Raw genomic sequence first — 15,997 nt, 5'->3', positions numbered from 1 at the left:
GTCTATTTTTTCTGCAATCATAAACTTTGTAGTTAAAAGCAAAAAAAATTCTTATGGTGTGCCTTAAGATAATAATAATATATAGGCTACATTGTACCCTATATATTATTTATCATGTGGGAAATACTGAGTGGATCTTTAAGAATCAAGAATACCAATAATGCAAATTTTTATTAATTTATTTGCATTTTTATGCCTTTATTTTGGAAGGGACAGTAAGTGGAAAGGAAGTGAACCGGGAGAGAGAGGAGGTACAGGACTCGAACTCGGGGTGACCAGAGTACAATGGCATTACATGTCGGTGTGCTGCCCACCAGGCTCTCGGCACTGATCAACATAAACATCCCAAGGTATCATCTTTATTATTCACTCCAAATTGTTTCTCATTTATTTTTCAAATTCTTGAAAGTATATGCATTTTATTAGTGTAATAACTATGTAGGCCTAACTCATCATCATGTTTATGGTCAACAACAATAATAATAATAATGATAATCTTAAAAAACAAGGAACTGGAGTGTAGTCAACAATAGGACTTCCAATGTTAAACAATATTGTAAAAAATTGTGATGTTTGACCTAAAATACATACGAAACATAAAAGGTTTTTATAACTTAAATTATAAAGCAATTTATAAAGAGTAATGGAGGGATGACTTTTTTTTTTTTTACAGATCAATAACCTGGAAAATAGCATAACCTTGGTTCCCGACGAAGCCAGCAGGAATTTTCCCTTTTCTTTTTTTTCTTTTTTCTTTTTTTATTATGCAAGTAAAGAATGTGACAATGATTACAAGTGCCAAGTACAAAAACACTTGGACAAACAAAAATATAAACTGATAGCTAACATTTAAAGATAATTCTGATAACTCTTCACACTAAAAAATCCTGGGTTATTTTTTCTACCCAAGTGCTGGGTTGAGCCATTTGGGTAAATTTTTTGGGTTAATTTCTCAGTCTTGGGTAGTTTTTGGGTAGTTCTATGTAACCCAACCGCTGGGTTATTTTCTGGGTCGTTTTCACTGAGAGCTGAATCAATGCACCCCCTCCCCCACTCGGACGCAATAACCCAGCTCATTGGGTCAAATCAACTCCGCGCAGGATCAGCGCAGCGCGGGCTGACTGAATTCGAGGTGGAGGTGGATGCCACACACACGCTGTAATATTTGGAGAAATAAGGTTCGTATCAATATATTTATACATTTGACATGTATTTTTAAACATATTTACACACATAACATAATAATGAGCGAACGAGCGATAAAAAGGCAAAGAAATGTGCGACAACAGTCATGTTTACATGATATTAAATGCACCGCCAGATCGCTCGTTTTGGTTTGCTGGTAATGCCTGCTGGATAGTAAATATGTTTTCTTCTGTTTTTATGTTTTAAACGACCCTTTTGTCAAAGTCTTACGTTTCTTCTTAACTGTTAAATGACATAATTTACTTCAAAGTCCATTAAGTCAATTAATTTCAATGCCACGAGATCAATGTGATGTAAACGTGCACTCCTTGCCTTGCCCATCCCCCATCTTACTGCATGCAGTGCTAAGTCAAAACAACCCAATTTTTGGGTCATCTGTCGCGGGCATATTTTGGATCGTTACAGGAGAAATTATTTTAAAAACAAACTGACTTCAGCCTTTTTTTCTGGTGAAATAAAGGTTTGTATCGGTCTTTTTATCATTGAATCGTTACCGATTGGCAAAAATGTCCCATTCTGATTTTAAAATATCACTTAACGTTACATGATAGATCATAAAGCATCCTACATTTGCGAGCACCAGAGATAAAAAAAAGTTTTTAACCTATTTTTTTTTCTGTCTGATGCGTCTCGTTTTTTTTTTTCACAATAAAAATAAATTTCTAATCATTTATTCATTTAATAAATGTATTATTATTTGAAATCCAGGTAAGTGTCAATTAATCTTGGACTAAAATATATAGTTTTTTTCCCACAGACCCGCTCTTGACTGTCCGTGGTGGCAAATCCACAGCCTTTCGCTGGAGGTGACACTTTTATCTCATCTAATTTGAGTGATTGCCATACATTGATCATAATAAAATTACCATAAACCATAAAAACATCTGTTACTATTATTAAAAAGATCCGGTAACGTTATTGTGGTTATACCCGTTTAGTTAAAGGGTTAACCTTACTTCACCCAATAATCAAAATTATGTCATTAATAAGTCACCCTCATGTTGTTCCAAACCCGTGAGACCATGAAACTGTCTTCCGAAGATGAACGGAGGTCTTACTGGTTTGGAACGACTTGTGAGCAAATTATGAGCAAAGTGAAATGTTAAGCAGTATAATTCAGGAATCAGTTTGCATGGAGTTTAGAAACATCCAGGATTTACTAGTTAAAGTGTTGAAAAGCTCTGAAGAGTATTTCTGTTTTTATGGAAACTAATCCTTTTACATGTAAAAATGTTCATAAGCCTCTATTTGATTAACAGCATTGTTATTTCTTTGTCCAGTAGAATCAACCGTATCTGAAGAGAGAGCTGAGGAAATTAAACAATGGCTGAGAAACAACACACAGCCCATCAGCCAGGTGGAACAGTACATCTGAAAAATATGTTTGAGGTCCTCCATGAGTTTCCTCGGCTAACTACCTCAAGCATGGTATGTTAACATAATGTCTTTGTCATATGGTAACATGAGTTATATTAAGTCTTTTTTGAGAAGTTTTTTTTTGTAATTTTTGCTTTTAGATTGCACAGGACTTTCACATTTTACATCAAGATGAAGCCCCAAAACTGTTTGAAAAATGGCTGGTATACTGACAGGATCTTGCTTTTTGCGAAGCGAGAAGCAAAGCTTTCATGTACAGCTGAAGAAATGACAGAAGGTTAAAATGTTTCTACAATATTTTGATATTATGGGCCAGATTTACTAATAGCTTGCACCATAGTACTGTCAGGATTACTAAAGAAATGCAGTGATGAAAAATTGGGCACATTTTTTTTGCAACTAACATTACTGCATATTTGTGGTAGTTTATATATTTTAACCCATTTTTGTGCTTGGCAATAATGCTGCTAGAAAATGCAGCATTTTCTCCTCTCATCTCATTTATTTAGAATGCCAGACAAAGATGTTATAACATTGCTTTTAATTTCTGCTGCTCTTGGTAGGATATGTTGGTCATTATGTGTCTGTGTTTTTTTTTTATTTGCATATTGTCAGTGGATCAACAGCACAACTTTACACTTCAGTCTACACTTTTATGGGATTTTGGACTCACGCTAATTTGACCTGTTTAGTAAATCTGGCCTTATATTCTCAATGACAACTCGCTACTGTTTTTACTAGTGTTGATGAATGTAATATTATTTTCCTACAGATGCAAAGGGAAATCTTGCACTAAAGCTGTTACCTGTTTTGCTTCTACCTCCACCCTACAAAATTGGCAGAAAAACAGTCCGACCCAGCATTGATGAAAGCAAAAAAGCTTTCATTGACATTCAGCCTGTTAGTACGACTTTACAGAAATTTACTTCAATCATTTAATGACTTCACCAGGTTGAATACACTACCATTCAAAAGTTTGGGATCGATATAATTTTTAAAATGTTTTTAAATTAAGTCTCTTCTGCTTACAAAGGCATTTATTTGATCCAAATACAGCAAAAATAGTAATGTTGTGAAATATTGTTACAATAAATTAATATTTGCTATTTGAATATATTAAAAACATTTTTTTTGGTGATCAAAGCTGAATGTCCAACATCGTTATTCCAGTCTTATATATAGTAACATGTTGACAAGATATGCTCCATAAGAACTTTGTAATTTAATTTATAATGTATCTTGGATAAATAAGTCTGAGCTCACAATTTTTTTTTCTGTAGATAATTTTTTTTTTTTTTTCAGTTTCACACTCTAGCAAGTTAAGGTCTTTTGCTTTTGTAGGGCAGAATATTAAATGTAGAAATTAAAAGTGTTAAATTAAAGTAAAATTTGCATCCCTGTCAGTGGCTCTGTCAAAGTGGGCCAGATCAAGCTGTAATAATTTTCAGGTATTTTGCCTCATCCAAAGCTCTGGCTATACAAGACCTATTGTTTCTAAAGACTGCTTGATTGAATAAACAGTTTCGAATGAATCCCCAACCCACCACCCATACCCACACCCCTGACACTCCCATTCTGTTTCACCTTTATTCATTTGCATTATCTGTCCTTTAGGTTGGAACAAATATGGTGGAGTACCTCCAGCAGGCTGAAGCATCAAGACCTTACCCTTATGTCCTGTAACTTGAAAATGGACACATTGCGTCGCGGGCATTTGTCATCCTCGCAGGAGAAGCTTTGGAACAAAGCACTATTGTTTAAGGGGAAGTCGTGGCCTAATGGTTAGAGAGTTGGACTCGCAATTTAAGGGTTGTGTGTTCGAGTCTCGGGCCGGCAGGTATTGTAGGTGGGGGCAGTGCATGTACTGTTCTCTCTCCACCTTCAATACCACGACTTAGGTGCCCTTGAGCAAGGCATCGAACCCCCAACTGCTCCCCGGGCGCCGCAGCATAAATGATGAACACTGCTCCGGGTGTGTGTTCACTGTGTTTGTGTGTGTGTGTGTGTGTGTGTGTTCACTGCTCTGTGTGTGTGCATTTCGGATGTGTTAAATGCAGAGCACAAATTCTGGGTATGGGTCACCATACTTGGCTGAATGTCACATCACTTTCACTTCACTTCATTGGGACAGTAAATGTATGTTTCAAATCGTTTTATGTTTTTGATGTAAACTAACCGAAACATTGTTTCTATATTAGGGAGTTTATTCATAATATTTTTGAGTTGGAGGGAAGTGAATCCCCAACAGTGAAATTTTTGCACTGGGCACTACATTCTTGCAAGTAGATTATAAGAGGTTCTTTGAACAAACAGTGGTTCAAGAACACGAGGTAGCATTTTAGTTTAAGTTTTATTTGCACATGAGATTTTTGTTCTGTTTTTTTTTTGTATAAACAACTGTTTTATTGCTTGAGGAAGAGTATTACTTTATGCGTACTGATGATTATCAATTACATTTTTATGTAGAAATCTTTTACTGCCAATACGTTGTATTTCATAGATTTATTTTTGTGTTCATTTTGTAGACTTAAAACAACAGGTCCATAATGTACACTTAAAACAAATGTGCTTTGTAACAAACAGTTCTTGAGGTAAAGTATTTTAGTTTTAATTTCATGTGCATATGGATTATTTAAAAATAAGTATTTATTTGTATATTTAAAAAAAAACTTGAGGTTTTTTGGAGTTCATGAATTTCATGAGCATATGGATTAAAAATATGAATTATTTTTTAAATGTATTACTAAACCTTGTGGTTCTTTGGAGTTTATGAATTCAAATGTTTTTTTTTTTTCTAAACATTTACAGTTTAGAAAAGTTACAGAGGCAAACCATAAAAAGAAATTGTTTTAAATACTGTTTATAACTGGAATTTTATTTTTTTAGTTTTGTATGATCTCTTGAATTTTTGGTTGAGGTAAAGTGTAATTACAAAGTGTAATATGCTGAAAGAAAAATAAAGATAATACAATGTTGTCCTGTTTGTTTATTATGTGGTATATTTAATGTTAAAAGGAATAAAAATTCCTTTGAAAATATAACCCATTTATGAAATCAAATTAACCCATTATTTTTGTAAAAATAACCAATTTTTGGGTAGAAAAAACAACCCATTTGCTGGGTTAAAATTAATAACCCAACTTCTTGGGTTAGTTTAACCCCATATGGGTTCTGTCCTATATTTACCCAGCAGTTGTGTTAAAAACAACCCAATTTGGGTTGTTTTTAACCCAGTGTTTTTTAGAGTGTTGTATATGTATTCTTGTTAGTATGTCTGTGTGTGTGTGTGTGCATGTCCGTCATTGTATAGGTGTGTGGGAGGAAGCACACAAATAATTGAGTATCTAATAGATTTATTAATGATATAACAAGTATACAAAAAAAAAAAAAATTAATTAGGGGTTTACTAGTGGAGACAACAAGTATTGTTAGCAAAAATGATGATAAAGATAACTATAACAACAACAACAACAACAACAATAATAATAATAATAATAATAAAAATAAGGATTTCTCTGTAAATGGGAAAGGGTGGAGGACGGTAAAGGACACAAGTAATAATATTGATATGAATAATTATGGTAATAAATTATAAATTAATAAATATTAAATAGATTATTAAGGTTGTCCCTGATTCCTTAGTGGCTACAACATACCATATCTTAATCCCATGCCCATCTCAAGCCATAGTGGGATTGCCTGGGAGAGTTGCTGTAGTACACTATTAATTAAATTAATAAAGTCATTATTTTTATTTTCTTTGTATTTTCTTATTTACTTTCTCGTCACTTCATAACATTACGGTTGAACCACTGATGGCAGATGGACTATTCTGAAGACATCTTTTATACTTTTCGGGACTTTGTCAGTGTATTTTACTTGGCAGTGAACAGGACAGTCTCAAGCCTCCCGTTTTTCATCCAAAATATATTCAGTTGTGTTCCGAAGATGAACAAAGCTTTTATGGATTTGGAACGACATGGGGGTAAGTGATTCATTACAAAATTTTCACTTTGGGGTGGAGTATCCCTTTAAGTTTCAGACAGCTCTTGCAGTCTTTATTTAATATCTTCAAGCTGAAAAGTTGGAGTCAGAATTGTCATGCAATAAATGCAACAAGGCTTTAAAAGGGGACTGGATATTTGATGAGATATCTAGTTCGGCGTGATGACATTTAATGTCCCTGACAACCTCTGTAGTCCCTTTTCGCCACTTGTTAGCAACTACTTTTGCAAGACACATAAAAGCTAAAAAAGAAAAAATCATGAGTAGGGTGTTACTAATGCACTTTGTGTTGTAGAATAAAATGTGAAAATATCTTGAGCTTGTGTTAACCACAGACCTTATTTCAGGAATTTAACCAAAAACCTATTAAAATAAAAAATTACCTTGGGGATAATTTAAAATTATGTCAGTTTGTAGCTGGGTTACACTATTAATGATCAATTACTTTTCTCTTGAGTGTGTTATAACAGTGTACGGTTTGACTTTAAGAACCACACTGGCAACACCTCGCAGGTCAGGCAGAGGCTCCTCTTTACTGGCAGGTAGGAACTTAAAGTCTCGCAGCAGATAGGCTGTGAAAAGAAACATCTCCATTCTGGCTATTGCCTCCCCCAGACACAGTCGGGCCCCTCCTCCAAAAGGAATCAGGGCACGAAGGGAACCGCCCCCACCTTCCAAAAAGCGTTCTGCAATAAATGGATAAATTTATTATATTAGATTCACTGTCACAGTTAAAGAGCACTACATTATGTACTATGCAAATATGCTAATTATAAAAAGATGGAAAATTTGTGGTTTTGTACCTGGTTTGAAGCTGTATGGATCATCCCAGACCTCTGGATCATGGTGGGCACCATACAGATTAGGAATGATTATTGTATTCTTGGGGATGAAATGGCCTGCAATGCTGAACAGAGGACGGTATGAATTTCTTACTGGAATCTAATTTACAAATTAATGCAGGACAGTTGTTTGAATCTTTGTTAAAAGTCTGCGTGGTCCAGAAGTTGCTGGCAACTTTATTTCAGTGTAGGGACATATTTCCAGCATTAGGATATGATGCCTTCAAAGAAGAGGCTCTTCCAAAAAGTAGGTGTCTTGATTATGCCCTCATAAATGACTTTTTTTGGCAAAATTTTAAGGTATCATTGCATGTTTGTACCAAAAGCAATCTCAGAATGCACAAAGTTCAGCTCAAATGTAAGAAAACTTAAACTTTCACACATTTGGGTCTCTTATGCCACAATACTCAATTTTAATAACAAAAAAATGTGACAATGCAAAATAAATGAAAGAATTTGTTTAATAGGATTTGATTTTGAGTGTGCAGTTTGATAGGTCTAAAATGCATGAATTTTTTACCAAACAAAGCCTCACAGTCAATTTCTTTAGTCAACTTCACCACACAGTGATCGGTCAAGAACAGTTCAGAGTCAGATCTCAGAAAAATCTTCTGTAATGCAAGCAGTTGAAATTAATCATGAATAATCACAGCACTGTGATTTCACTGACGCTCACCTGCTGTTTCGTATGGCTCTGTGAGGTACGGCGAGAGGAGCTACAGGTCGAAGTCTTAACATCTCGTTGATTAGAGCGCACAGATACGGCAGTCTGTCTCGGTCACTGTACTGAGGGTACCGCACATCCAGCACACCACACAGCTCCTCATACACTTTATTCTGAACCTGGATGACACGAGAATGGAAACATGGTTTGCCTTTACTGAATGTTTCTTTATACACTTGTTGATCTGTGGCCTACTTCATGAAGCCAGTTTCAGTGGCTACCCAAGTAAACATAAGTTTAGCTTGAGCAAACTGTTTTTTTTTGGGGGGTGTTGGGTTCAAAAAGATGGACTGTTTTTTTTTATTGTCACAAAAGGCTCATTTAGGATGCGAAAAATCTGCACAGAACCGATCACCGGTAATCACAGTCAGATGCATGCCGGTTAGAAAAGGATCCGAGTTACATCTGACTTGCTCTGATGTCATGCAGAAGTGTGGCAAAAAACTTGCAACGGCAAGAGTTTTTATTTTAATATTTATTTTCATATAAAGCAACGGAATATTACTTATATCATGTTAATTAGTAACACAACATATGAGTGAGACTAATGTGATATTTGCATTTAATCTCGTATAGGTTTCTGTTCCAATTTGAGAGGTCAGAACTGTTTGTCTTGACTGCACTTATTTTACTTCTCCCCTCACTGCAGCCACCTACTCTTGCCTACTTCTCAAACAAGCCTAGACTCTGGATCAAACCCCAAGTTGAGTTTATAGCAGGGTTCCTCAAATCGAACTTTTAGTAATTTAGCTGACGCTTTTATCCAAAGCGACTTACAAAGTCGAAGCAATCAGACCAACGAGAGAGCAATAATAAACACAAGTGCTGCGAAAAGGCTCAGTTAGTTAAGCACAGTGCACATTGCAGGTTTATTTTTTTTTTATAAATTATACCAAAACAAATATAATAATTTAGTGCTAGTATTAGTTGGTCATGTGATGCAGTTGTGCTGTATGCTCTGTTAGGAAGGTTCTAATCTTCCTAATGTTTTATAAGGCCGACCTGCAGGACTGGGCCGTTGTAGCAATATGGTCTGTGAAGCTAAACTGATCATCCATCACAACTCCATGGTTCAGAGCTGTATAGAGAGGTTGTGATGTAGTGCTGTTGTCTGAGACCACAAGCAGTTCGATCTAAGCAAGGTTGATTTGAAGGGGATGATCCTCCATCCAGCCAGAAATGTCTGTCAGACATGCGTTAATGCGAACAGCTACTGTTGGATTGTCTGGTTGAAACGAGAAGTAGAGCTAAGTGTCATCAGCATAGCAATAATAGAAAAAGCCATGCTTCTTAATGACAGATCCTAAAGATGACATTTAAATGGAGAAGAGAAGTGGTCCAAGCACTGTGCCTTGAGGAACCCCAGTAACAAGAAATTGTGATTTAGAAAACTCACCCTTCCAAGACACACTGAAGGACCTACCTGAGAGGTAAGACTTGAACTAGAGCCCTGCACGGACCTCAAATCTAGGCCCGAGCCCGGTCCTGGCCCGAGATGCTCAGGCCCGAGCCCGGCCTGAAGTCACCGATTAGTACCAGAGGAGTACCGTCCTCAGGGAAGTGTGAGAGTAACACTTCCAACTCATCTAAGAAGTTACCCAGTTGACCTGGGGGGGTGGGGAAGATAAATAACTACAAAATGGATTGTAACAGAGTGGGTAATAGTAATTGCGTGTGATTTCAAATTAAGTGTTGCCAGTAAGAGATGGTAGACAATTAAATTTCCCTCCACCCCTCCCAACCGAGTGGGAGGTGTGAGAAAAAGTGAAATAGTTGAAAGGGCTGCAGGAGTGGCAGTGTCCTAAGGTTTGATTCAAGTCATGAGGTTGAGACTTGAATGAGTAGCAATAGATGAAAGAAAGTCTGCTTTATTTACAGCAGCCAGGCCATTCCAGAGACCCAATTGGAATAAAAAGTTAAGTAGTAGAGGACACAGGGACAGTACAAAGATTATTAGGAATACGTTGCCTCCAATGTACAGTGTGTGATTTACGAGTGATGGTAGCAATAGTAGAGATTTAAAAGCATATTGAGTACCACTGACTAGAACAAGTAGATGAGAACAAGTTATACAGAAGGCAATACTCAAGTGCCTTGTTGGTGTCCTTGCTCAGTGGAGTCATGCAAGGTAGAGATGATGGTCTTTACACTCGTCGGTCTTCACATGAGAGCTGCCACGGTGTACTGAGCAAATAAATACTCCCCTGATTCCATGTAATTGGAATCAGGGGAAAACATCAGGCCCCACCTTACTATTTACTAAACGGAAACCGCAAAGACATGCGAAAGGCACGAGAACAAATGCGAATTGAGCACACATTTACCACAGTAAACACAGTAAGCAAAACAGTGTGTCCTAGCAATGACAACTGCACTAAATCTAATGATAAAGATACAAAATACTTACAAACTGCTGTCCACTTCTGCTGCTCGACTGCTTCTTCTAACAAGTACTTGGACACAAGGTAAATAAGTATTATACATGGCTTTGGCAACGCCTTACTACTTATTAAACCAAAACTGCAAAGTCACGCAATGCACACGAGAACAAACGCAACTAATCAAACATACCTGTGCAAGCTCATCAAGGGCTTCAAGATCCCTAGAAAACCACAAGTAAGGGAGTATGATCAGGGTTTAAGCTAAACTCCTGCTGTGCAGTGGTCTCAAGGACTGTAGTTGAGGAACACTGGTTTATAGTCAGTGTTTTGAAACCCTTGAACCTTGGGCCTGTACAATGAAGCTGGATTAGCTGGCTACCCCAAAATGGAGTACCTAGAACTAAAATGATTCCTAATTCCTCCGGTGTGAAGATGCTAAAAAGCAGGTACTTCTGCCAGTAGTTCTAGGAACTATGAAAAGGTACTTTCCTTTGCGGAAGCCTCTCATGACTAGGATTGAGCACCCCTACTTGAAGGAAGACACTTATTACAGAAAAATGTACCTCAGGTCTGTGTAAAAGGAAGGCCACAGTCCAGTTGAGCAAGGCAGCAGTAGTTTCTGTCCCTCCAATCAGCAGATCCACTGTGGTCATGTGCACATGAGTGTCTGTCAGAGTCTGTGTAGAGGAGACAACAATATTTGCATTTATTTATAGGTTAATGACATTGGATCATTTATAATGATACGTACTAAGTTTCTAGAAAAAACATTATGAAGAGAGAATTAATTTTATTATATAAATTTTTAGTTAGAGAAACCCTAGTCTGAGATGTCCATCAGAGCCACAGCTCTGAGTTTAGTTGCAAGGCTCTTTAGTGGCAGGATTGGCAACCCTTGCGTTGTTCAAATAGATACGTTTCATTGCTCCTCACCATCTGACTGGCTCCACCTTGTGGTGGCTCCAAGCTCTGCAGAAGTGAGGAAGTCACTGTGCCACCTTTTTTATGGTCACTTTTCTGCATCACATTACACAATGATACTTGATTAGATGTATTTCTGCAAATTTAGTTATCTATGTTTGTTCATTGCATAATTTGACCATTCATTCTTACCTTGAAATCCTCAATGTGTTTCCCGATCAGCTCATCCCGTCTGGCTACCTCCTTCATGAGGCGAGAGAATGGAGGGTTGGGTAATTTCTATGAGGAAAACAATCTTTAAAAAGGCTGCAAATGAAAGGGTTGCTGGGTCAAATGAATTTTAAAACCCAGCTACTTTGGGGCTTAAATCAAATGTGTTACCCTGAGTAGAGGGAAGGAGTCCAGCGCTGAGATCCAGGGTGAACCCCAGAGAGACACAATCTCATTCAGACAGTCCTGCAGCTTCTGCAGATCTTCTGAACTCTTATCATACTGTCACAAGGCACATTTTGCATAGTTTAACAAGTGAGACTGTAAGATTAAGAGAACATGCAAGTATATTGTGGAGAATAATGTTTAAACATAATTTACACTTTTGCCAAGGGTTAGTGTTGTGATGACATTACTCGCAGCCACAGTGAAATCTTCAGATAAATCCACTGCTTTTCCATTGTAGTCCCGCAACACCTGTTTCCAAAGCACAAGGGATCAAAGTTCATCCCAACGAAACCATACATTCTTCACCCACCCACACACACACACACACACACATGCACACACACACACAAAAAAGCCTTTGGCCCCCCACAACCCCTTCATTATTTTCTAAAACATAATCATTATTTTTACTGATTTAGATAGCTAAGTAAATATTGGTATGTGTGTGTGTGTGTGTGTGTGTGTGTGTGTGTCTCAGAGGGTGCTTGTCATTTCCTAAACTGTGCATTCACATTTTCTCGCTCCTCTGACCTTGAGCCTGTGACAATCAGTGTCCATCATGATGTCAGTGGATGTATCAGTGTATGTGTCTGTCCTATACCTGGCAGAGATGGTGTGCTTGCTTTTCTATGACAGAGTGCAGGGAATCCATTGTGCAGCGGTGCAGAGCACTATGGGCCACACGCCTGTGAGCCTTCCATTCCTCACTGAAATCACCCAGAGAAATGGATCGCCCTCCGCTTGATACTATATCACCTAAGATTGAGGTTCAAGTAGGAACACATATAAGATATCATATACAGACTGTGTTATGAAAAGATAAAGATGATGAGCTAGGTGATAGAACTAAATTACCGGTATAAGAATGAGGCCTCCCAGCAAAGTCTGACCATTTTTTAATCAGAGCCTCGCGGATGATCTCACTATTATTTAAAATCACCATGGCTGCAAAAAACAATAAAATACATGAACAGATTTTAATGATGTAATGGAGACTCACACTACACAAATATCTAAAATTAAAACTTTGTTATATTGGCATCATCTAAAAAAAAATATAAATGTATTTTTTTTGCTGCTTTATGCACTGTTATTTGTCTTTAATCGGCCTGATATATGCTACATTTTAAATTTAAAGAGCAAGACATTTATGAACCACAGAATTGTTCCTGGAAAAGCAAAAATGACAAGCAAATATTGTTGCCCTGAGACCACAGTTTTCAATTTTCAATTCCAATTATAGCTTCATTATAATAGACTGTTGTTTGAATGTATGTGTGGTTTTGTGTTGATTTTTTTAACCCAGCAGCTATAGAAAAAATATTGATTCAAAACCATATAGCTATCATATAAGCCTTGTGACAGCTTGTCCTGATCTCCTCTATTTAGTGAAGTTTATGTAATTCTGCATTTACATAATATGACCTCATATCACCAGTTGCAATGAGTTTTGCTATCATGGAAATGAAATCAAAAGAATAATTACTTGTGCTGCCACAGTTGAGCCGATAGATATTTCCATATCGAAGTGCCAGTGAAGTCAGGTGGATGGGTAGATGTTCTTGGGCAAGATCCAGCATGTTGCCCAGCAAAGGGAGAGAGGGAGGACCAGAAAGAGAGGGAGAAAGACTGCCAAAAAAGCGCTTAGAGAGGGAATGCAGGAGTTTGGGTACAGCCGCTAAGTTAGTGAAAAGAAACATGCATGTTAAACCGGACCAGAGCTCTCGAAGATCACAATCACTTTCTTCACTTTTCTAGTATTCAGGTTATCAATGGACATATTTTTCAATTGCTCAAACCTCCTACCTTCTGGTTGCTTGCTTTCTTTGGCATCTCCATCACTTTGGCTGTCAGCCTGTCTGCAGAGCTTGACCACAAGCATCCACAAAATGAAAAGTAACAGCACCACACTCACCGCTGAGATACACATGCTGTTGATTCTTTACTGAAATATTTCTGAATGCTTTTCCTTTACTCTGCCCCCCTTTTATTATCTTCCTTCTCCAACCCTGCTCCAGTCCACATGATTGAGTGCTGTTTCTTGATTTATCCTCTCTTCAAGGATAGGTAAATATTATCCTGACCTTGATCTCAATGTTACTCTCAAACAGGGACAGAATGGGAGTGAAAAATGGCCTTGGATTTTCTCCCAAATAGGCCCACCACAACTAAAACAGTCGCGTCTATCTCACAATTTTACAGCAATCTTGTTGCATTTATGGCAAATAACATCACAAAATGCGTGGTGACCCTGCTGACAAAAACAATAGAAACCAACACAGAAATTCTAAAGATTTCCACTACAAATACCATTAACTTTTATCCATTAAATAATGGTATCCTGTAGTGTATTTTGGGACACATTACATTATGATTTTTTGGTTTTAACAAAAGCCACCAACAGAAGGCGTCCAGTTTCCATTAAAACCAATACAGTTTTCATTAATACCAATAAAACCATAACAAATTATGTGATGGTTTTTTTTTTTTAAGTTGGGGATTGAAATACATGTATTACTGTATTAACTAAAATACTTTAAATCTATATAAAGAGAGCAGAATGCAAAATGTATAATTTGACAGTGATAAACATAAACCTAAAATCTAGAAACCTGAAACAACAGAATTTGAGTATTCAGAATTCAGAATTTGAGTATTCACATCTGTTTGTGTGTCATTTAATCAGACTTATCACCTTATAGGTGATTTCATTTACCCTGTTTTCTAACTCAATAGGCCTCTCTCTCAAATGTAACCCATTGTAGAATCACTGCTGTCTCTCTCTTTATAAATTAATGGAATATTTGTGTCAGACAATGTGGAGTAATAAATAGCAGTGAACGTTTGGACTAGGGGGGTGTCCAGGGATTTTGATATAGTATTTCAGAAGGGAAACTTTTTTTGTCAGTTCACAGCGATATCGCCCCAACAAATAAACATCTCAATTGCATTGTCTGTAAATCTGCAACAAACAAATGTACTGAGGTCCAATTTTGTTTTATTAGTGACCTACAGAACATTCTCAAAACATCCCCAAATTTAAGAACTCTTATAATTAAGACTTTCTGTATCATTTAAGAGTTTACATGGCCTTAAATTTAAAAGATTTAACTGAAGACATTTTAAAGACCCATGGAAACCCTAAGAACACAGCTCAGTGCAAACATTTCTTTCATGCATTTGGCAAAAAGCTTTTGTTGACAAATTTGTGCAACTCTGGTGTAAGTGTTGCCAACTTCTTTCAATGGAAAGTAGCTAAAACCAGTCTGAAAAGTCACTTAACGTCGGTAGATGAAGTCATGCACTAATTAGCATATACATGCCTTGTCGTCAAACATTTGTTTGCCTCTCTGTGCTCACATACTGTATTTTAATTTAGCCAAATATTCAATAAAACTGTTTCATTTATGTAATTTACTGTTTCTGTTGTCGGTCAATGAGATAAATATGAAATAGTGACCGAAATGTGTCCCTTTGAGACCTCAACCAGCTCTCCCAAGATGTTAATCTGCACAGAAATCCTGATTTTAAATCGAGCTGTCATCTGATGATATCAAATAACATATGACTTAAGCAAAAACAATTCATGTGGCATGTTTTTGGCTATATTTGCATGTAAAATTAGAGAAGCAACATCATATATCGCTCACTGAACAGAGCAGAGAGAGTTAAGCCATATACTGGAGTTTCGGTTTCTTATAAGGAAAAATAGATTGGATTAGCGCCCCCTTTTGTCAGCTGTCAACGTCACTTTATATGAGTCCGTAGGCCGGTTGCCGTTGGATGGACTTCTCCAGAACTTCCAGATGGCCAGTCCACCCCTGCTCTCACAGCAAGAAGAATGAACCACTAACATTATGATTTGATAAATGATATAACAGGATACCAAATCCCCATTGGCTTTATAACCAACAAGGTTTGTATTTAGTCGAAAAAAGGAAGTGGACTCTAACACTAAGTTACTGTGCATGCTATTGTACAACCTTTACTGCCGAGCTCCATGATGATATAATGCCACAAGTGTTGGATGGAAAGGCCCCATTCATTGCAAATAAAGCAGTGATTCAGCATAAGCTCAGGAATATAGTGAAATACAGTTGCCA

General features: G+C 37.1%; 1 protein-coding gene and 1 long non-coding RNA gene across 3 annotated transcripts; one reads left to right on the top strand and one right to left on the bottom strand.

The window, feature by feature from the left end:
* The first annotated feature begins 930 nt into the window (after window positions 1–930).
* Window positions 931–5,644, top strand: LOC127974822 (uncharacterized). 2 transcript variants are annotated; one of them, XR_008157365.1, is made up of 6 exons: window positions 931–1,178; window positions 1,964–2,012; window positions 2,490–2,634; window positions 2,724–2,860; window positions 3,356–3,483; window positions 4,198–5,644. It is a non-coding gene; the product is annotated as an uncharacterized LOC127974822 (long non-coding RNA). The 2 variants fall into 2 exon arrangements; XR_008157364.1 differs by having other exon boundaries at window positions 2,487–2,634.
* Window positions 5,645–5,919: 275 nt separating this feature from the next.
* Window positions 5,920–13,870, bottom strand: LOC127974821 (steroid 21-hydroxylase). The gene is made up of 12 exons (XM_052578359.1): window positions 13,701–13,870; window positions 13,381–13,572; window positions 12,750–12,839; window positions 12,496–12,650; window positions 12,048–12,143; window positions 11,838–11,948; window positions 11,649–11,735; window positions 11,469–11,552; window positions 11,099–11,212; window positions 8,107–8,273; window positions 7,392–7,495; window positions 5,920–7,274 (listed from the first exon to the last, which is right to left on the bottom strand). Exons 1-12 carry the CDS (start codon window positions 13,822–13,824, stop codon window positions 7,030–7,032), a joined length of 1,569 nt encoding a protein of 522 aa, XP_052434319.1. The 5' UTR covers window positions 13,825–13,870; the 3' UTR covers window positions 5,920–7,029.
* Window positions 13,871–15,997: the final 2,127 nt, after the last annotated feature.

The sequence above is a fragment of the Carassius gibelio genome, chromosome B16, assembly GCF_023724105.1.
Source record: "Carassius gibelio isolate Cgi1373 ecotype wild population from Czech Republic chromosome B16, carGib1.2-hapl.c, whole genome shotgun sequence".
NCBI classification, from domain to species: Eukaryota; Metazoa; Chordata; class Actinopteri; order Cypriniformes; family Cyprinidae; genus Carassius; species Carassius gibelio.
This window is presented reverse-complemented; position numbering and strand designations above follow the sequence as displayed.